This window comes from Triturus cristatus, chromosome 11 (assembly GCF_964204655.1).
Source record: "Triturus cristatus chromosome 11, aTriCri1.1, whole genome shotgun sequence".
Lineage (NCBI taxonomy): Eukaryota > Metazoa > Chordata > Amphibia > Caudata > Salamandridae > Triturus > Triturus cristatus.
The window spans coordinates 971,443,144-971,465,676 of NC_140594.1; the positions used below are offsets into that span (position 1 = coordinate 971,443,144).

The 22,533-nt window shown below is 39.9% G+C and overlaps 1 protein-coding gene across 4 annotated transcripts in view; it reads right to left on the reverse strand.

Moving 5' to 3' along the window:
* Positions 1-22,533, reverse strand: part of LOC146785765 (phospholipid scramblase 1-like) — a 935,365-nt gene that overhangs the window by 814,313 nt on the left and 98,519 nt on the right. For 2 of the 4 annotated variants that reach the window (XM_085633615.1, XM_085633614.1), the window contains 2 exons: positions 4,497-4,552; positions 2,675-2,707 (listed from right to left, as the gene is read on the reverse strand). In XM_085633615.1, the coding sequence (XP_085489741.1) occupies positions 2,675-2,687 (13 nt within the window). In that variant the 5' untranslated portion in view covers positions 2,688-2,707; positions 4,497-4,552. The remainder of the gene's footprint in view (positions 1-2,674; positions 2,708-4,496; positions 4,553-22,533) is intronic. The other 2 variants (XM_085633613.1, XM_085633616.1) reach the window with 1 other exon arrangement.

Consider the following 22,533-nt stretch of genomic DNA (forward strand, 5'->3'; position numbering starts at 1 on the left):
CTGTTGCTTCTTTCAGCAATTCTTTTGCCTCTTTCTGCACTTCTCCTGCTTCTTTCTGTACCCCTCTTTCCTCTCTGTACCTCTCTTGCATCTTTCTACACCCCTGTTCCCTCTTTCTGTACCTTTCCTGCCTCTTTCTGCACCTCTCTTGCCTCTTTCTGCACATCATGTGGTTCTTTCTGCACTGCTCTTGTCTCTTTCTACACCTCTCTTGCCTCTTTCTGCACACACAGGGTTACTTTTAAACTGACCTCAGGCTCAGCAGTGCACACATGCAAGTGCTGGCCTCTAAACTGCCATGGCCTATAATATGCTAGGGACTTAGAGGTAGTTTTTAACCCCCCTGCCTTTTATGTACTTGGGACTTACAGGGGAGTCATTCCAATCACAGGGGTACCCCAACCCATAGTTTACCCTAGTGTATGTAGGTGTTTTTACAGTGTCTTTCAGCATAGCACTGGCTCTGGGCCTGGTCAGGCAGAGCCCAGGGTCAGTCAGAGTCAGTTACCACAAGCACCAGTCAACAAAAAGCTAGGGGGTGTCCAGGGCACAGGTTGACTTTGCAACAAGGCCTCTTTGCTGCAACTCTGTTGGTTCTTTCTGCATATCTCTTGCTTCTTTCTGCACCTTTCTTCCTCTTTCTGGATGTCTGTTGCCTCTATCTACATTTCTCTTGCTTCTTTCTGTGCATGTCTTCCTCTTTCTGCACATGTGCTACCTCTGTAGGCATAGTTAGAAATTAGCATTTAAAAAACCTTAGAAATTCACTGAAAAAAACATGGGTTTCAGGAACGTTATAGTTAGCAATTAGCATTTAAAAAACCATAGAAATTCACTGAAAAAAACATAGGTTTGAGGGAAGTTATAGTTAGAAATTAGCACTTAAAAAACCATAGAAATTCACTGAAAAAACCACAGGTTTCAGGGACGTTATAGGTAGTTGAACATTTCACTCGTACAAAACCAGAGAAATTCAGCTGTTATAGTCAGTTGAGCTATGCACTGCTGATGACATCACATATGACATCACATATTATATTACTCATGACATGGTCAGTGACATCATTGATGACATCACTGATGATATCTCAAATGACATCACTGGTGACATCATCCATGTGATAATCTGATGCACCTCCTCACACCCTAATATAACCTTTGATACCCCCACTCTAAAATACAGACTACCATTCTAGAAACCATCGACACACCAATACCAATTACTACATACCCACTCACTGATTCCTAGGTCTACACACACATCCACTCACTCACCCATACAGTCACTCATCAATACAGCCATTATCATATGCACTCATACACCTTTACAGACACTCACACTCCACCACTCACCCATAGAGTTACACAGCTAGTCAGTCATGCAAAGAATCAATCACACTGCCATTTACTCACCTATACAGTTATACCCACACCACCTCACTTATTCACACAGATACTAACGCATACTTACTTTCTTATTCAATCACTGACACAAGTACACACTCATCCAAACAGCCACTCTCACAATCACTCACTCTCACATATAGTCATTTACATACTACAACACTCACATATACTGTCTTTCACATATGTAGTTACTCACACATGTAGTAATGAGACATCCATTTAATCACCAACACAGCCATACACACACTCACCCACCCATACAGCCCCCCATGGACCACTGCCTGGCCTTAAAAAATTAAAAAATACATTTCATTTTTTCCTTTTAAAAGCATCCTGTTTTTCTTTAAGAAAAACAGGCTGCATTTGAAAAGAAATATTGCTTTATTTAAAAAACAAACACAGAGATGGTGGTCTGCTACCTCCAACAGACCACCATCCCTGGGATTGTAGCCCATTCCCAATGGGTCACAAATTGCGACCTGCCTTATGAATATTAATGAGGTAGGTCATTTGCAACCCAGTTGGAAGTTCCTAACTGTGTCTGAAACACATTTGTACATTCCGTTTTGCAAGTCACAAATTGCGAGTCACAAAACATCGCAATTCGCGACCTGCAAAATGGAATGGTCGAACATCTGGCCTGTAATACATTTTTTCATGAGCTTGGCACATGTAATCACAAAATGCGATGTAACAGAACAGACATGAAACAGCGATTCCCTAATTGCAATTTCATAAAACCTAAATTGCAAGTACGTGAAAATTAGGTAAATTGCGAGTAATTGCAAATTAGGTAATGCAAAGGAAAGGATGCCCAGGTGCCTAAGGCCCCCTGAAGCACCCCTAACAAAAAGTGCACATGTTAGGCACACACATGCCCTAGATAGCATGTGTACACTCCATGGCGCTTTGAAAAAGGCAGCTTTGTGCATTTTTCAAGTTTTGCACATGGGTACCATAAACTTGAAGTTCATGATAATAGCATTTCCTAAATGGAGAGTTTGCATTCAGGAAAGGCTCCTTACTTGTGCATTAGCGGTTCCCTATTTGTATTCGCAATTTAAATTGTGATCACCTATATTGCGCATGCCAAAGCCTTTCATACATTCAGAAAAAACATTTTGCATTTGCAAACGGGCGAATTTAGCGATTAGCACCATTTGTGAATGCAAAATACTGTGATACATGTGGCCATAGTGTTTATGGTCCATTAGAAGTTGTAATTAGACATGAGCAGAATAATCAGTACAAATAATATTCAACATACCTTGGGCATCCATTGATGTGTTCAGTATTATCTCTGAAAAATTAAAAGCATCTCAATATATAGATTTGCTAATAACATACATAAAAGCAATTCAAACAATTAACCCTCAGAATCTGCTCTAGAAGGGATACATTGTAGTGTCAGAGATTGAAAGGATATAATTCATTAATAAAGAACCATTAAGCTTTTGAAGAGACTGAGCAAGGCAGTGTCTGGAAGACGATGTTTGACAAGAGCAGCATACAATTATGTATGTCATTTTCGATCATTTATTAGCCTGCAGACTCTGCTGCCTGGCATGTGCCATGAAGCACCCACTTGATTGCGTTATGCTCTAAAAACAAATTACATTAAAATATCATGTTGAAAAAACTGTGGAGTGCATACAACAGTGAGAAATTTGAAGATATAATCAATTAGTAATATATGGTTTAGGGGAAACAATGTTAGTTTTATATTTGGTTAGTCAGATGGTGAGTGTAATGCCATGCGTACAGTGTTTATACACAAGTAACCTACTGAGCACAATCCCTGAAGTCCAGTGTGGGATCATCAAGACAACCCAAGTAAGCAAAGCATCTGAACTTTGAGAACCTTTGCTCCGTGGCAGAAAGCCCAGAGGTGACCAGTGTGTCTGTCTCTGTTCATTTGCAGGGTGTCCATGTGAGAAAACAGATGTGCAACTGGGCTGATATCTTTGTGGGATTGCAAAAGGAAATCAAAAATACATACACTTAACATAAAAGGTAGATGGAAAGGCTTTACTGTGACTAACAGTAGATACATTGCGGGGGAATCAATTCCCAGTGCAATTTCAAATTTTCCACATACAATCCTAACAATTCATGATATAGGCACCCAGATGCACTGTCTCCTATTTCTCTATGCCCACAGTGTAACAATAAAATTGGCAGTACAATAATGTACATCATGAAATTCAGCCTGCATACGGAGATCAAGTATCTACTCCAGAGCTCACACATTCAATAGTAAATAGAAGTATCTCAACAGTATTCCCTTAAATTATTTTATACGGGACAGAGGAAAATAAAACACATCTCATTTCTGGAAAGAAAACACAGTTGCATAAACACAATTTGAACTTGAGTGGAAACCATCTAGCAGGAAGCTTCAATAACAGAAGTGTACCTAACCAGAATTTTAAAAGCAAATTTCTCTTGCACGTCACCTGAAAAAAGTATAGCAACTACATTAAGGCACCACATATTCAGCACCCAAGCTGGCTATGTCCATTTCTTCAATCTCTCTTTTTTCCCCCTCTTATTTTATAATGTATGTTGTGATGCTGGTGGTGCTGCAGGGTTCTTCCTCATCTAGACCTTTTTACAAAATAAACTATATGATGTGGGACAGTCAATGTAGTTGAAGCGCATTTTTTGAGCCTCTGATGATAAATTAAAGATTCTGAAATAGCCGTTATATTACAATATACTTTTTATCTAGCACCTCCTACTCCTAATGAAGCACTGAAGTGCTGTACACTAGGCGCTACTCCAAGAATCCAAGGTTAGTGGTTAATCCATTTGTTATAGTGTGTTGTTGGGATTAGTTTTGTGCTCCAAAAGTGACCACTCTATGCATTTACTTCAACGACTTTGTAGTAGAATAAAATAGTAGGAGTCGGATGGGGTCATCTGTGAAAGGGGCGGCTTCTGTGAGCTCATGCAAATTGTAGGTGTTAATATGCATTGTTAGGTTGCAGGATGAACCTTTTAAAGGACAGATTGTGATTTTTGAGATGAGGTGGGAGCAATTTGCAAAAATACAATACTAGAAATGAAGGCAAACATGCACTACTTACAGTAGGCTGTACTCCAAGAGAGGAGGCATGTAGTGGACAGAAAGTCAGGAGAGGGTCTTTGAAAGAAAAAAGGAGAGGTGACAATTGGATGTTTTAAATCAAGGTGAAAAATTGAATGCAGGATATTAGGAACATATAGAAGAATCAAGCACCGTGCAAAACTGTAGACAGAAACATAATTATTTGCTTGTCAGATAATGCTATAGTAAATACTTTAAAATATTTGCACTGCTAGGCCACCACTTAAACCGTGACAGCGACAGCTAATGAGCTCATGGGTTACAAATGTAAACTAATGGCTCAACACACACACATGCACACACACACACACAAACATATATACGCTCTGTGAACGGGACTCTCACCCAACCGGGTATGACATTTTCACTGACCTTGGCGAGTTTCCACTGGGGGAGAGGAACGCTGAGTCTGGGGGCATTCATTTGTAGACTACAAGGACCATAATGCCTGCGCCCATCAGGGCGGGACTCCAAACAGCAAAAAAGCATTGTTCCTAAATCAGCCCGTCTTGTGCCAGTATTGCCAGTGATCAAGAGCAGGTAGGATGCTCAAAACGCGTATGGCTCATGGGATACCTACCACATGCTGCAATTCAGGCTGCCTGGGATGTTTTGTGCAGTAACCCCGACCTGTGTGGCATCTTCTAGGGGGGCAACCTTGTGCGATGATTTAATGCGGCCGGCCCGGTCGCGAAGATGCCCCGCCGCTCGCAAAGCGGATCCTGAGTGCCGGGATACACTGACGCTCGTTGGAAGGCAGGGGGCCTCAGTCGTAGGAAGATATTGGCGTGAATGCAGCTCTGTGAACGGGACTCTCACCCAACCGGGTATGACATTTTCACTGACCTTGGCGAGTTTCCACTGGGGGAGAGGAACGCTGAGTCTGGGGGCATTCATTTGTAGACTACAAGGACCATAATGCCTGCGCCCATCAGGGCGGGACTCCAAACAGCAATAAAGCATTGTTCCTAAATCAGCCCGTCTTGTGTCAGTATTGCCAGTGATCAAGAGCAGGTAGGATGCTCGAAACGCGTATGGCTCATGGGATACCTACCACATGCTGCAATTCAGGCTGCCTGGGATGTTTTGTGCAGTAACCCCGACCTGTGTGGCATCTTCTAGGGGGGCAACCTTGTGCGATGGTTTAATGCGGCCGGCCCGGTCGCGAAGATGCCCCGCCGCTCGCAAAGCGGATCCTGAGTGCCGGGATACACTGACGCTCGTTGGAAGGCAGGGGGCCTCAGTCGTAGGAAGATATTGGCGTGAATGCAGCTCTGTGAACGGGACTCTCACCCAACCGGGTATGACATTTTCACTGACCTTGGCGAGTTTCCACTGGGGGAGAGGAACGCTGAGTCTGGGGGCATTAATTTGTAGACTACAAGGACCATAATGCCTGCGCCCATCAGGGCGGGACTCCAAACAGCAATAAAGCATTGTTCCTAAATCAGCCCGTCTTGTGTCAGTATTGCCAGTGATCAAGAGCAGGTAGGATGCTCGAAACGCGTATGGCTGATGGGATACCTACCACATGCTGCAATTCAGGCTGCCTGGGATGTTTTGTGCAGTAACCCCGACCTGTGTTGCATCTTCTAGGGGGGCAACCTTGTGCGATGGTTTAATGTGGCCGGCCCAGTCGCGAAGATGCCCCGCCGCTCGCAAAGCGGATCCTGAGTGCCGGGATACACTGACGCTCGTTGGAAGGCAGGGGGCCTCAGTCGTAGGAAGATATTGGCGTGAATGCAGCTCTGTGAACGGGACTCTCACCCAACCGGGTATGACATTTTCACTGACCTTGGCGAGTTTCCACTGGGGGAGAGGAACGCTGAGTCTGGGGGCATTAATTTGTAGACTACAAGGACCATAATGCCTGCGCCCATCAGGGCGGGACTCCAAACAGCAATAAAGCATTGTTCCTAAATCAGCCCGTCTTGTGTCAGTATTGCCAGTGATCAAGAGCAGGTAGGATGCTCGAAACGCGTATGGCTCATGGGATACCTACCACATGCTGCAATTCAGGCTGCCTGGGATGTTTTGTGCAGTAACCCCGACCTGTGTGGCATCTTCTAGGGGGGCAACCTTGTGCGATGATTTAATGCGGCCGGCCCGGTCGCGAAGATGCCCCGCCGCTCGCAAAGCGGATCCTGAGTGCCGGGATACACTGACGCTCGTTGGAAGGCAGGGGGCCTCAGTCGTAGGAAGATATTGGCGTGAATGCAGCTCTGTGAACGGGACTCTCACCCAACCGGGTATGACATTTTCACTGACCTTGGCGAGTTTCCACTGGGGGAGAGGAACGCTGAGTCTGGGGGCATTAATTTGTAGACTACAAGGACCATAATGCCTGCGCCCATCAGGGCGGGACTCCAAACAGCAATAAAGCATTGTTCCTAAATCAGCCCGTCTTGTGTCAGTATTGCCAGTGATCAAGAGCAGGTAGGATGCTCGAAACGCGTATGGCTCATGGGATACCTACCACATGCTGCAATTCAGGCTGCCTGGGATGTTTTGTGCAGTAACCCCGACCTGTGTGGCATCTTCTAGGGGGGCAACCTTGTGCGATGATATATATATATATATATATATATATATATATATATATATATATATATATATATGAAGAATCCTCGCTCTTCTGCATTTATTTTTACGGAAAACAAAATGAGAGTGGACCCAAATGAGTGCCTATCTTGTTTTATTGCAAGTGAAAACACTCCGCCATGACGCGTTTTAGCAGCTCTTCTTCCTTGATCACATGACAGCGTTAACCCAGTGACTCACCATTTTTAAAGTGCTAGTGCCAGATCACATGTTAAAATAGACATAGAAAAAATAAATGTATATATACATCGTGCAAGAAGCCTTTACATTTAATATATAAATATATATTAAATGGGTATATATAAAAAAGACAAATGAATATTTGCTTTTCAAAATAAAAGGTTATAGCTAAACATCAATTGCCTAATTGCATATTAATCACATAAGCAAAAACCTTCTATCTGCCAACTGTGTATCAATTGCTTAAATGCACATTACAATCCAGTTGTTTGTAGTCCTATAAGACACCAATATACCCTTTTACATATGATTTCACCAGGCTTGATCCTATCAAAATATCAGCATTAATGCGAAAAGATCCTACATTGGACCAATGTCTATTGTGTGGATTTTGACACTATATATAAAAAAGAAATCTCAATAAATATACCAAAGAACAATAATGAAGTAAAGAACAGGTGCTAAAGTGTAAAGTGCATGTGCGATAAGATTTTTATATATAAAAAAAAGTATATGAAAAAATATTTTTTAAACTGTTTTTTAAAAAACTATTTCTCTTGCCTCGGACCTAATTATAATAACCATTGGTTGTATTAGATTGGTCTCCATAGACAAGTCAAAACAATATTATCATGTATATACTCAGCAAGACTATTGGAAAATATCTGAACATAGATTGATTGTTTGGGAAGGTTTAACTGTTTGGGGTGAATATTTCCCACTATTATATCGATAAAATCAATAAGATTGGTATATAAATATTAAATATATAAATATACAACATTATCAATAAATACAGTTTCATTCCTATAATTCACCATAAAACAATCTAAATATGAAATTTTCATTAAAATAAATCATATATAAATTCATTAAACATCTCAAATACATGAGGTTTAAAACACTGTATCTTTAAGATGTATTGCAGATGAAATTAGATGGTGACAAAATTAGCAGCTAAGAAGATATGTGGGAGTGCATATATTACTGAGCTCTGGGCGGTCTAACATCTACCTACTCAAGATAAGTATATAAATCCTCACTCGTGTTAAGACCACCTGGTTGTTTGGTGTCAAGCTCAAGAATATAACGCGTTTCAAGAGGCCTCAATTTTAGTTTGCGATCCCCGCCTCTTCTTTGCAGGGGTACAGCATCAATTACAAAGTATTGTAGATGTTGCAGACTGTTATCATGATATGTTTTAAAGTGTCTTGCCACAGGATAACTAGAATCATTGTTAATGATGGCCCTAATATGCTGTAATATGCGCTTGTGGACAGATAGTTTGGTGCTGCCTATGTATAACAAAGTGCAGGTGCATTGTAAAACATATACAGCATAATCTGTCCGACATGTCAGATGTTGTTTTATGTCAAAGGTCCTGTCGCTAAAAGCGGTCTGGTATGTAGTTCAATTTGAGGCATACTTACATGCCTTGCAATTGGAGCATTTAAAAGATCCCTTTCTAGCTACCAGCCATCCCATTTTTTCATGTTCTTCAGGGTTTTTCTTAACTAAGGCATTGGCCATGGAGGCTGCTCTTCTATAGGTTATAGCTGGTTGTTTAGGTAGGAGAGCGCCGATCACTGGATCATCCTGTACTATTGGCCAATTTCTTCTTATAATGGCTCTCAGTTGTTGTTCCTGTCTAGAATAAGTGAGGATGAGTCTAGTAGGCTTTACAACTCTATCCCTCCTGACCACATCTGTCTTATGGGATTTTTTGTCATCCTGTAGAATTTCCTGTCTCGGTCGCTGTCTAGATTTAACTATTGCGGTTTCAATAGCGGTACTGGTATAACCCCTATTAAAAAAACACTGTTTGCACTCCTCCTGTTTCATATTCAAATCCTGTTCCTCACTGCATATCCTAGGAAAATGAAGCATCTCGTCGTAGGGGTTTCTTTGTATTAGGTGCGGAGGGTGTGCGCTCGACGCATGCAGCAATGTGTTACCTGCCGTTTCTTTGCAATGTAAAGAAGTGGTCATTTTGTTATTAATTATGTTAACCTGTACATCTAAAAAGGCTATACTGTTGTCACTGATATTAAAAGTGAAATGAAGGTTCACATCATTGTTGTTCAACAGTGCAACAAAATCATGGGCCTCATTTTGCGTTCCATGTCATACAATGAACAAATCATCTATATATCTTAGCCAACATACAACGTTGTTCTTATATGTCTGTTCAAATTTCCTTTTGAGGACCAGCTCCTCCCACCAGCCCATGAATAGACAGGCATAGCTGGGGGAGAAGCTGGCCCCCATTGCAACTCCCTGGATTTGTTGGAACATTTGGTTTTTGAACATAAACATATTATTCTCTAATCAAAATATTAACATGTCAATCAACATCTTGTTATGTTGTGCGTATTTGAGTGGCCTATTTGCTAAAAAGTACTCAACAGCTTTCAATCCATCCTGATTTTTATGCACGTATAAAGGGCGGACACATCCAGGGCCAATAAGTGACACCCTTCCTGCCACTGTATGTCAGCAATATTCCTAATAAAATCCCCGGTGTCCTGTACAAATGAATTAGGTTTTTGAACGTGCTCTTGAAGGAAAAAAATATCAACATAGCGTGACATGTTCTCAAATAGCCCATTGTTGGCCACTATTATTGGTCTGCCCGGAGGTTTTTCAATGTTTTTGTGGACCTTAGGAATAAAATACATAGATGGTGTTACAGGATGTTCGGTATTTAAGTATTTATATTCCTCCATATTAAGTAGGCCCATACTCTTCCAGGCCAATATTTTTTAAAAGAATTGATTCTGCACGGCTTTATAGTTCAATAAGGAACTCCTACGATAACATTGGGCATCGTTTAATTGAGAGTAAGCTTCCTCTAAATACTCTTTTAGCGGCCACAACACGATGTTACCCCCTTATCAGAGTTTCTAATCACTACATTGTTCTCCTTTTTCATTAGTAGCTGATTGTACTTCCTTTCGTGATTTGTCATTTTCCTTTTTTCTTTATTATTAGTTAAATTCAATTTTTTTATTTGTGCCACGACCTGTTCGTTAAAAACATCAATAGAATCTCGTGGCATAATAGGAGTGAATTTAGATTTTGTCTTGAATGGAGTAGTTGGTTTAGCGCTGATGTCTGGTCCTGTCGGCTGTCCACTAATAACAACACTTGAAATAGGGCTCAGGCCGGGCTCCCTTATGTGTGCATCCACCTCATATGCCAATTCTTGCAAACTTTGTAGGGCCTCTAAGTCTGCCACCAAAAGTTCCTGAGTGTCCTCTTTGCTACTGATCGTCCCACCTATTTCTTCCTTAGATGATCGGGACCTTAGCTCGTGAAACTTTTTCAATTTTAGTTTGTGGATAAATTTGTAAATATCTGCCCGAGTCGTGGGATAATCAAAGTTCGACTCGGGACAGTATGAGAGTCCTAAAGATAATAATTGCTTCTCGGCCTGTGTTAAATTTGTGTCTGCAAGATTAATGACAGTTTTAGCCTTAGGCGCTGTGAATAAATTCTGCGTATTGATTTCTATCTGCTCTTCCATCCCCCCTGGGATATATATTCACTGAAAAAACATAGGTTTTACTGACGTTATAGGAACTAGCATTTTAAAAACCATTGAAATTCACTAAAAAAACCATAGGTTTCAGGGATGTTATAGTTAGTTGAATATTTGACTCATATAAAACCAGAGAAATTTGCCTGTTAGAGTCAGTTGAGCTAACTATAACTCGATGTCCCGCAATGCACTGCTGATGATGTCACATATTACATCACTCATGACATGGTCAGTGACATCACTGATGACATCACTGATGACATCTCAAATGACATCACTGATGACATCAATCATGACATCATCCAGTGAATGTATGTTTCTATAAAATACCAAGGTGTACTGAAGAATGAATGCATTTACAAGTGCCTAAAGGAATTATTTTGTATGTGTGTGACTGACTGTATAAGTGAGTGATTGAACGTGTCTTACGGAATGCATGGGTTAGTGACTAAACTGTGTAAAAGTCTGTATTAGTCTCTCCATTGGTGTGTAAGCAACTGCATGGGTTGCTGAACACCTACATGAGTGTCTATATAGGTTATTAATTTGTTGTCTGAGTATATGTATGGGTCCCTGAGTGTCTGTGTGAGTGGGTGGGTGTATGAGTCTGTGCATAGATGTCTGAGTGGGTAATTCCGTGGTTGTATGGATTAAAAAGTGCATCTGGAAAGGGCTGTATGGGTGAGTTAGAGTGTCTATGGGTGTGTTGGTGAGTGAATAAATGTCTCAGTGGTATATCTGTGACTAACTACATATGTTTTAAGCCACTATGTGTGAGTATATAAATGAGTGTACGTGAGACTAAGTTATTTCAAGAGTGGATGTATAAATAAGTGTTTGCTTCTATCAGTGATTGGATAAGACAGTAAATATGTGTTAGTATCTGTATAAATAAGTGATGTGGTATGTCTAAAAATAATGAAGTTGGTGTGTATAACTGTATACATGATTAAATGGGTATGTGATTCATTCTTTGCATTACTGACTAGGCGTGTGAGTTACTCTATGGATGAGTGGCAGCGTGTGACTGCATGTATAGATGTATGAGTGTATATTATAGTCCTCTATTGATGAGTAACTAAATGTATAAGTGACTGGATGTGTGTGTAGACCTAGGAAAGAGTGAGTGCTATGTAGTATATGGCATTCTTCTGTGTATGGTTTCAAAAATAGTAGACAGCATTTTAGAATGGGTGTATCAAAATTTATATTAGAGCATCAGTATGTGCATCAGATTGTCACACGGATGATGTCATGAGTGATGTAATATGTGACGTCATCAGCAGTGCATTGCGGGGGCGCGAGTTATAATTAGCTGAACTAACTATAACAGGGGAATTTCTCTGGTTTTGTACAAGTGACATGTCCAACTAACTATAACATCCCTGAAATCTATGGTTTTTTCAGTGAATTTCTAAGGTTTTTTAAATGCTAATTTCTAACTATAACGTGCCTGAAACCTATGTTTTTTTCAGTGAATTTCAAAGGTTTTTGAAATGCTAATTTCCAACTATAACATCCCTGAAACCTATGTTTTTTTCATGAATATATTATCTTCTGGCGGTCGCCAGAAGATAGTTATAGTTAGGACCGTGTTTCCATAGGAAATCCGCAACATTCTATTTGGAATAACTTTGGCGCCGGTTCACGAATCCTCGCGAAATTTTCAAAATAGGTGGGGCGCTCCGCTCCGCTCCTACCCTGAAAGTATCGGGGGGATTCGTCAAGCGGGGGCTGAGAAAAAAGGGGGGTCCCAAAATGTGTTTTCCCATGCAATTTTCCGTAGGACCTTTAGTCCAAGGTACAGCCCGAACGGCTGAACAGAATTACTTGAAATTTGGCAGAGAGGTAGTCCTCAGCTCAGGGATGTGCCTTTTGCATATATGGAGTCAATCTGTTCAGTAATTCCTGAGAAAATTGCAGTTAAAAGCACATACATATCTATAGCTGTGCACCGTGCGCGCACCGTGCGAGCACCCTAACGTGCGCGAGCGTAATTCTGATTGGTTGTTACATGTCAGTCAACTTTCGAATCGGTCGAAATCAGGAAGTTTCGGCCGCCATTTTGTTTGTTTTCAGTGCGAGAGTGAAAAAGGAAGGTGGCGAACGTGAAAAGGGGGCAGGGTAGAGAGTTCCTGACCCCCTAGCCTTTGTCAGGGGGTCCCTGAAGGACCCCGAAGGCAGAAAAAAACATTTTATATTTTTATTTTTTAAATCACGGGGGTGCCCGCACCGTGCGCGCACGGTAAAACCCCCCCCCAAAAAACGTACAAATTCACTGAAAAAACCATAGGTTTCACACACGTTTTAGTTAGGAATTAGCATTTAAAAAACCTTGCAAATTCACTTAAAAAACCATAGGTTTCACACATGTTATAGTTAGGTGGATATTTCACTCGCAAAAAACCAATGAAATTTCCCCGTTATAGTTAGTTCAGATAACTATAACTCGCGCGGCCGCCACTCTATCACAAGGATGATGTCATCAGTGATGTTATGAGTGATGCCACTGACCATGTCATGAGTGATGTAATATGTGACGTCATCAGCAGTGGATTGCGGTCGCGCGAGTTATAGTTATCTGAACTAACTATAACAGGGGAATTTCATTGGTTTTTTGCGAGTGAAATATCCACCTAACTATAACATGTGTGAAACCTATGTTTTTTTTAAGTGAATATATATATATATATGTTTTTTTTTGTTTGTTTTGTTTTATATAACGATATCCGCAGCGTCCTCGGCTTCCTCTCACCACACACGGACATGGACCACAAAGTTGGTGCAAGATTTAAATATTTATTTTCTCAATGCCACCGCCATTACGCGTTTCAACTCCTGAAAGTCTTGATCACATGGTAACATTGTCATCATCATTTGCATTATTTAAAGTGACATAGTGCTCAGTGATAGGTAAATGGTTTGCAGATGATTATAGACATAGAAAAAATACATGACTGAAATTCTTTTGAACAATAATATTTAGCTTAAATGCATATTTGTTGTTTTGAACAAAAAGCTTTGATACCAAAACATTTATAAAATATATTGGCCAGCATAAACAATTTTACTTTGCACAAATTTCAATAAAAGTTATAATAACATGCTGAAAGTGCCTAATGTTGATTTTATCCCACTTGACCACCGTTTTTTAGCAGTTCTTTGTTCTCATTGCTAATATATAAATTAGGTCAATTTAATATTTGCTTAAATGCAGAAAGAATATTTAAGATAAAAAGAATTTATTGTCTTGTTGGTCCATAATATTTATTCATAGTATCTAAGATGTTTATCATAAAGTAAGGACCGGGTCGCGGCACGGGTATTAGCAAAGGGGCGGAAGGATGGGGGCATCCTCCCAATGTCCCAACAAGTGGGCGGGGAACCAATACCAGACGGGTACGTCTTGGCTTCAAATGGTCTGTGTGAAAAGGATCTCGTATACGGGATCGGCGTGTTCTCCAGTGTAAGGGACTTCTGCCCCTTTGCTAATACCTGTGCTGTGACCCGGTCCGATTTAGTACTGGCTCTTCGCCTACTGAATCGCCACGCATAACATACAGCCCTGAAGAGTCACAAGTTTAGCACGTTGTGACGAAACACGTGTCGGCTGGTTTGTTTTCACTCTGTATTGGTCTGAATTTACACATATAAAGAAATCCTTGCTTATAATACACCTGATGTCGACCTTCATAATTTCGAAAACAAGGAATATTTGATATCTGTTCCATTTCTTATCGGGCACACCCAAACCATTATCCTAACACGTGTGCACAGAACCTCACTTCTAGTTGTTGGTGCGGGTCTCGACCCACACATTTGCAGGGGCTGTTTCTTTGGGTTTGTTTCCCCTGACCTGTTAGCACCGTACTTACCCAGTTTCTAGTGATACCCACGACGCACACACCTGAGTGCCATTTCTTCCTCAACTCCAGCGAAACCCTCCACTATTGTTACTAGGTTTCAGATTGATGGAGCAGGTAAAGCAAAATTTTGTATACCTCCTCTATTTTGCATGAAATTTAATTACGTAATCATTCTAAATATTAACCTTTGTGTAAAATGGCATGACTAACCAACATTTGCACCTTAATAAACACGAGATACACGAGGGACTAAAATGCTAATTGCATGGCAATTAATAAATGATTAACTGTGGAACACAAACTAACTTTAGGATGTGTTGAAATAGAGAATTGCATGATTCATGTTGCTTTTGTGATGATTTGTGCTTCCAGTGCTGCAGAATGGTGACTATTATTGCTTTAAATGTTGCTACAAGCTAGGAAAATACTAATATATATTGGGATTACTGCGGGTTTAAATATTAGAATCTTCATTTCTATGTATTAATTACTGTTATGTTTGTTTTTGCTTAAGTTGGCATTCGGGCCTACTAGGCCACAGTACTTAAAATGGAGTTCGGAAGTGGCCACCGTCATGTGAGCGTGATGTCTACTGCGCAGACTCGGATGGCTCTGGAGATCTCCAAGTGACCTTCGACGAGAACCGAAATGTTCCTTGTCAAGGATAGGAACATGGAGGACTGCCAAGATGAAGACTAGTGTGAACGATGGTGGAGACAATGAAAGACCTGTACAAGAAAGCTTACATGTTTTTACTTCGGAAATTTTGCCTGTGAAATTACCAAAAAGAATACAATTGAGAAATGTCATGCCCGGTCTAATGGAAACAGGCAAACCTGGGAACATTCAAGAGACTTACAAATTTCAGAGGGTTTAGCCAATCAGAACACTTTCTACCCCTAAATTGTTGTACATTGTCCTAAAAGTAAGGAGAAAAAGAGTATAAAAGGAAGGGATTTAGAAGAGGGGATTGTTATTGCTGCTGCTGTTGTTGTTGGTGTGGAGGGTTGATTTTACTGGGTTGCAGGTTCGTTGGTGCAATCGCCCGATCCATTGGCTGAATCGTGGGGACTGCGTCGAGCTGAACGAGATTTCCTGGATTTACCTGGGTTTCTTTGATTATAAAAGGATGATTCCATCTGAAGGGATTTTGATTATTGCTGTGGGTTGACGGGTTCTTCTGGAGGTGGTCGCAATTTCCAAACTTAGGTAAATATAAATGTTATGTCAATTTATGTTAAAGATCAAAGATTGGAAATTGCTCAATAGAGAAATTATTTGAACTGTAATCCTGAATATGCCAACACAGAGTGACCTAATTAGATAAACTAAACTTTGATAAATAAGAAACGAGTTTGTGATTCTTTAATAAGGTATTGAAAGTTAAGCGAAAGGTTCCGAAGCTTTAAATGTGTTTTAGCTGGTTCTAAATCACCATCAACCAGTCCAACTAATTGGTCCATCAACCAAGTGGTGGAGTGCCTTGATGTTAAAGTTAGGATTCTATAAGTACTGATGTATATAATGTATATGATGTAAAAGAATTACTTCCGATAGGTAACAAGATACCCCCACATGTCCAGAGTTTCTTTTCCTCCTGTGTGCAGACTCGGGTGAGACGTATGAGTGTTGGTGTTAGGGCCCCCCCAATGAATGTATGTATGAATTAGTAAGTGTGATGACGAGTCTGTGACATAGGGAGGATATGTAAATTTGCCCTTTTCCCCTGGAGCAGGATCCTCTGGTCTACCTTGGAAAGTTGTTACCTTATCGCTATGTTTGCAGGCCTTGCAACATTTACAGGGAAAAAACCCGCAATATTCATTCAGTTTTTGACCCTGGGTGTGGAGTCGTAATGGCTATGAATTAAATGATCTCCCACCGATGGACATAGTTTATATGTAACTAATCGGTGAGTGGGAAGACTATTTTTGAGGATGTTATCAGTTTGAAGGATGTGCCAGTTCTTTTTGAAGATCTGCAGAATGCTACTAGATTTCTCATTATAGGTGGTTATCATCCTAACGGGGCCATTCTTTGTGGTTTTAATCGGTCCCTTAGCTACTAGCAGGTCTGTTCTATTGATTTCCTCTAATTTGGCTTCTGCCTGAGTTAGATCGGTGTTGGTATATCCTCTTTCTTTAAATCTTTGCAGTGCCTGCTCTTTAGCTTGCCAGAAGTCTTGAGTTGTTGAACAATTGCGCTTAAGGCGCAAAAGTTTCCCAAATGGTATATTTTCAATGTGACTTCTAAGGTGATGGCAATCTGCGTGTAAATATCAATGAAAAACAATTATGTTTTTATTGTACGTTCTACATTCAAGAATGTTTTTATAATAACAATATCACTTACAGGTGAGTGTGTGTATATATATACATGAATTATTTTCCCCTTTCAATTGTGAATCGACTGTTATAAAGTTTTTAATCTTGCACATTAGCACTTTACACTTTGGGAACATTACTTATTGTAAATAGCACGTTCAAAGATGGCCGCCATGAAATGGTTTTACAATGTGGCAGAAGTCCATCTTTGATGTTTTGTAATAACGTGACGTATTGCTACTTTAAATACTTTTGTTTTAGCACAAAAAACTGACATTGATAAAGCAGAAAGGTGAAACGCGTTAGTCAGTGCAGGGGGTCTGCACCAATAAAGCACTTAGCTTCAATTACTTTCCGAGTGTGCTTTCCGTGTGATTCACGTAAAGGTGTGCCTGGTCTTTTGATACATTTACAAAAAAAAACATAGGTTCTAGGGGTGACCATGTCATGAATGATGTAACATGTGACATCATCAGCAGTGGATTGCGGGCGCACGAGATGTAGTTAGTACAACTAACTATATCGGAGGAATTTCAATGGTTTTGTACGAGTGTAATGTCCAGCTAACTATAACACCCCTAAAACCTATGTTTTTTTCTATGAATTTCTAAGGTTTTTTAAATGCTAATTCCTAACCATATCAGGCATGAAACCTATGGTTTTTTCAGTGAATATATATATATATATATATATATTATCTACTGGCGGTCGCCAGTAGATAGTTAGGACCTATTTTCCATAGGAAATCCGCAACATTCTATTTGGAATAACGTTGGCGTCGGTAGATGAATCCTCGTGAAATTTTCCAAACTTTTGGCCAGCTCTGCTCCTACCCTGAAAGTTTCGCGGTGATCCGTCAAGCGGGGGCCGAGAAAAAAGGGGGGACCCAAAACACATTTTCCCCATGCAATTTCCCATAGGATCTGTTGTCTCAGCTACAGCCCGAACCGCTGAACGGAATGACACCAAATTTGGCAAAGAGGTAGTCCTCAGTTCAGACTCGTTCCTTTTGCATAAATGGTGTGAATCTGTTCAGTAGTTCCTGAGAAAATTAGGGTAGAAAAGTTAGTGATATCTATGGCCGGGGAGGATCCGCGGACCCTACCCGCACCGTAAGCGCACCCTTCCCGAACCGAGCGCGCACCCTCCTGATCGCGCGCTGAATGCTAATGGGCTGTTGAGTGTCTGTCTACATTCGAAACCAGGAACTGTTGGTGGCCATTTTCTGCCTCGGTAGAAGTGAGGCTGAAGAAGCAAGGGGAATAAGTGTGTAAAACATATAAAGGGGGCAGAGTGGAAATACTCTGACCATCTAGAGGTGCTTAGGGGGTCCCGGAAGGACCCCCTGGGGCCCTCTTTTTTTTTTTTTTTTAAACGGCGAAAAGCGCGCAGGGTGCGTTGGATGCGCGGATCCAAGGAAAAAAAAACTGAAAAAAGACAAGAAATCATTGGTTGTATGACAACTTTCTACACTGAAAGGTAGGGTGTATATTTCTGTTTTTTAAAGGCATGATTCTTATTGGTTAACAAAAACTGATTGTAAGGAACATTATATATGATAAGCTGATATGTTGAAAAGTCAAGCACACTTGCTGTCTTGTTTAGCAACATTGTGTGCTGAATTTGTGACCTGTGTGCTCAGTGCAGTGTTCCATGACCTGTTTCTATGGTAACAGGCAGAAGGCAGATTGGGGGAAGGGTTGAAATGTATTTCATTCGGAAAGGGTTGAAATGTTTAACCAATAGAAATGTGTGCTTGCTTTTGAATTTATGTGTGAAGGATTGTGATTTGATGATTATATGTATATGTGTGGAAAATGAAAGAGAAACTTTTCCATTCTTTGTTTTTGCTGAGAGGTGCACAGTGCAGATTCTGTAAAAGAAAATCTGGTGTGTGACTGATATACTTGTTAATCTACAAAATAACTTGAAAGGTGAGTTATTTAATTGTGAGGGGATGTATGTAGACTATTTTGATTTTAACCAGACTAATGTATTTCTCCTGCTAAAGTGTAGGGAGTACTTTTTTTCTCTACAATCTTATTCACAGTGTGTGTGCATGTAGAAACCATTATGTGATAAGCATTTGTGTTTTTCATGTGTTTGCAGACAGATAACTGTGCTATTTTTATATTTTGGTAGAATTAGAAACCAGTCATTGTTTATGAATCTGTGAAATGAGTTATGTTTCTATACTAAAATGTAGTACTCCTTCTAGATGAAGAAATGTGCTTTGGTATAGTGCAAGGGATAGTGTTGTTTGTCTAGAATCACACAGTGAGTATGTGTGCATTTGGGAACCACTGTGAGAGAAGCATTTGTTAACATCGTGTATTTGCTGACAGATAACTGTTTTAAAACATGTCTTGTTGTCAAGTTTTAGTAGCATTGGAAGGCAGTTTTTGCTTATGCTTTGATTAAATGAGTCAGGCTTTGACACAAAAGTGCAGTCCTGAAATATGTAGATTGTGTGCAGTTCCCTTACCACTTCCACTGTAGTGAATGAGTTTTGGTAAACTCCTAGGGATAGTGGTGCTTGTCTAGAATCACACTGTGAGTCTGTGTGCATTTGGGAACCACGGTGAGAGAAGCATTTGGTAACATCATGTATTTTCTGACAGATAACTCTTTTAAAACCTGTCATGTTGTCAAGTTTTAGTAGCATTAGAAGCCAGTCTTTGCTTATGCATTGATTAAATGAGTTAGGCTTTGACACAAAAGTGCATTCCTGAAATATGTAGATTGTGTGCAGTTCCCTTACCACTTCCACAGTAGTGAATGATTTTTGGTAAACTCCTAGGTATAGTGGTTGTTGTCTAGAATCACACTGTGAGTCTGTGTGCATTTGGGAACCACTGTGAGAGAAGCATTTGGTAACATCGTGTATTTGCTGACAGATAACTGTTTTAAAACCGGTCATGTTGTCAAGTTTTAGTAGCTTTAGAAGCCAGTCTTTGCTTATGCATTAATAAAATGAGTCATGCTTTGACACTAATGTGCTGTACTTAAATATGTAGATTGTGTGCAGTACCCTTATTTCTTCTAGACTAGTGAATGAGTTTTGGTAAACTCCTAGGACAGTGTTGCTTGTCTAAAATCACACTGTGAGTCTGTGTACATTTGGGTAAGGATTGTAATAGAAGCATTTGGTAACATCGTGTATTTGCTGACAGATAACTGTTTTAAAACCGGTCATGTTGTCAAGTTTTAGTAGCTTTAGAAGCTATTCTTTGCTTATGCATTGGTAAAATGAGTCAGGGTTTGACACTAAAGTGCAGTACCATGTACTATTCTCTTCACTGTGCCAGAACTGAAAATGTAAAAGTTTTATCCAGGCACTGTCCTAGCAGTAGTCTGATGATTTAGTCAGTTTCCAAGTACTCATGTTGTGAACCATATATTACCACATAGACTGCTTCAAATGTCTATGCAGTATACATGCAGTCTTCTAACATACTATACACTTGTCTTTCACATCCTCAATTCCCTAGTCAGTATCCATACAGTCCAGCAAACATCCTGTCACTCCCTTTGCGCTCCTCTAGTGACCCATTCAGTACCAAGTACTAATCCATTCACTGTGTCAAAAGCCAACCACTTATAAATTCACCCAGGTACTCTCTTTTCTGTACTCTAATCATTCCATCAGTTCCCAAGTACTCATGCAGTGAGTCAGGCCTTAGCACAGAGACTGCTTCAAATGCCTATTCACTATGCATGCAGGCCTCTAACCACCTACACAGTTGTCTTTCACACCTTCAATTCCCCAGTCAGTATTCATACACTTCTAGCAAACACCCTGTTACTCACCTGGTGTGTCTCCTTATAGTACTGTAATCATTCAGTCAGTTAGCATGTAGTCTTTTAGTGAGATAAGCTTTAGGGCATGAACTACTTCAAAGTAGTATGCACTATGCATGTAGTGTTTTAACCATTGTCACACTTGTGGTTCAGGGCTATAGTTTCTTAGTCAGTTTTTACATAAAATGTGTTTGTACAGTAATGGAATAGTATAAATTTGAAAGTTATTAATATACATTTATTTGTGATTCTTTTTTACAGATACAGAACAGGAGTGTTTCTCATCCGTTTGCACTCTTATCGTACAAGATTGTTTGGATGAAGGGTCCTTAGGTGTTTCATCATACTTGCCGTGCCGTACGAGTATTTCTTGTTAGGATCCCCTTGCAACAGAACTCTTTTGCAAATCTTGCACGTGACCAAGGTGGCATTGATCTTTGTTTGCCCCTTGGGAAAAGTAAAAAATTTCCACAGCACTGAAGAAAAACGTTGTGGGCGTGGTGGCTCCTCCAAAAATTCATCCTTAGATTTGGTGAATATTTTAAAGCGACAACATTTACAGTTTTTGTAAGTTAAACTTATAAAATTTTGTTAGCCGTAAGCATTTTATATATCTGTGATTTGTATCTTGAGGTATTTTGCTGAGAATAGCATGTTGTTTTTTTTTTTCAATCTTTCTGATTGTTTTTTTTTTGCCCGCCGTTAAGTGATGAATACGCTTGAAATCACTATTTTCAGTGAAATTCAATATATTCTGAGAACAGCAAAAAAGGCAAACAAATTACTTTGTGGATATTATGCTGTGTTGTTAAAAATGTGTATTTACATGTTATAATTTTTTTTTCTTTTCTTTCACAGATCCAAATTTAAAAATAAGCAATTTATATGAATCTGAAAAAAATGTATACCATTTTTTATTGCTATTACTGTGAAGGTAAGTTTAACTAAGTCTCAATATGCAGAATGAGGAGGTCTGCAAGAAGCTACAAAGTTGAAAGACCTTTGTAAAAGCACTCTGTTTATACCTATGTAGTTTCAAAATCTGACCATAATCCGATATCATGTGACCTGCAAAAAAAGAGATTTGAGGGGTTCATAATATTTCCCATTGTAGCTATTGAAGGACCGCAATCATTTCAATCATTCTTCTTTGAACATCTTTGCAGACAAAACTCTGTGCTTACCTTCTATCATTCGCAAAGAATTTTAAAACTGGAAATATGTCACTTTTTGTAACATATTTATTGCGCAAGACACTCTTTCATATTTACAAAGAGAGGAAAAGGCACTCTGTGCACTTTTTATACTCCATGTAAATACAATCTCATTATGCACACCACTTTGCGTTGAAAGGGTGTTCTATAAGTGTTGTTGTGCATGATTGCACTGAATACTCATAGATCAAGACACATGTCTAGACTTGTCAGAAATCATACATCTCGATATGTGTGTGAATGCTGCACCATACTAAAATTGGTGTAGGTAAGCACAGCAAGGAGAATTGTTTTCATTTCTCCACATTTTTATATCTTCAATGCATGCTACAATGTTCAACATACATTGAAGGAGAAAAATGCCTTTACTGATTGTTTTTGTGCAGGAAGGTGTGTCTTCCTGCACAAAAACAAACAGCACATGACACAGATATCCTTGCACTATCTTGTAAGGGTGCCTGTGTCACCACATGGCTGCAGTTTAAGCAGC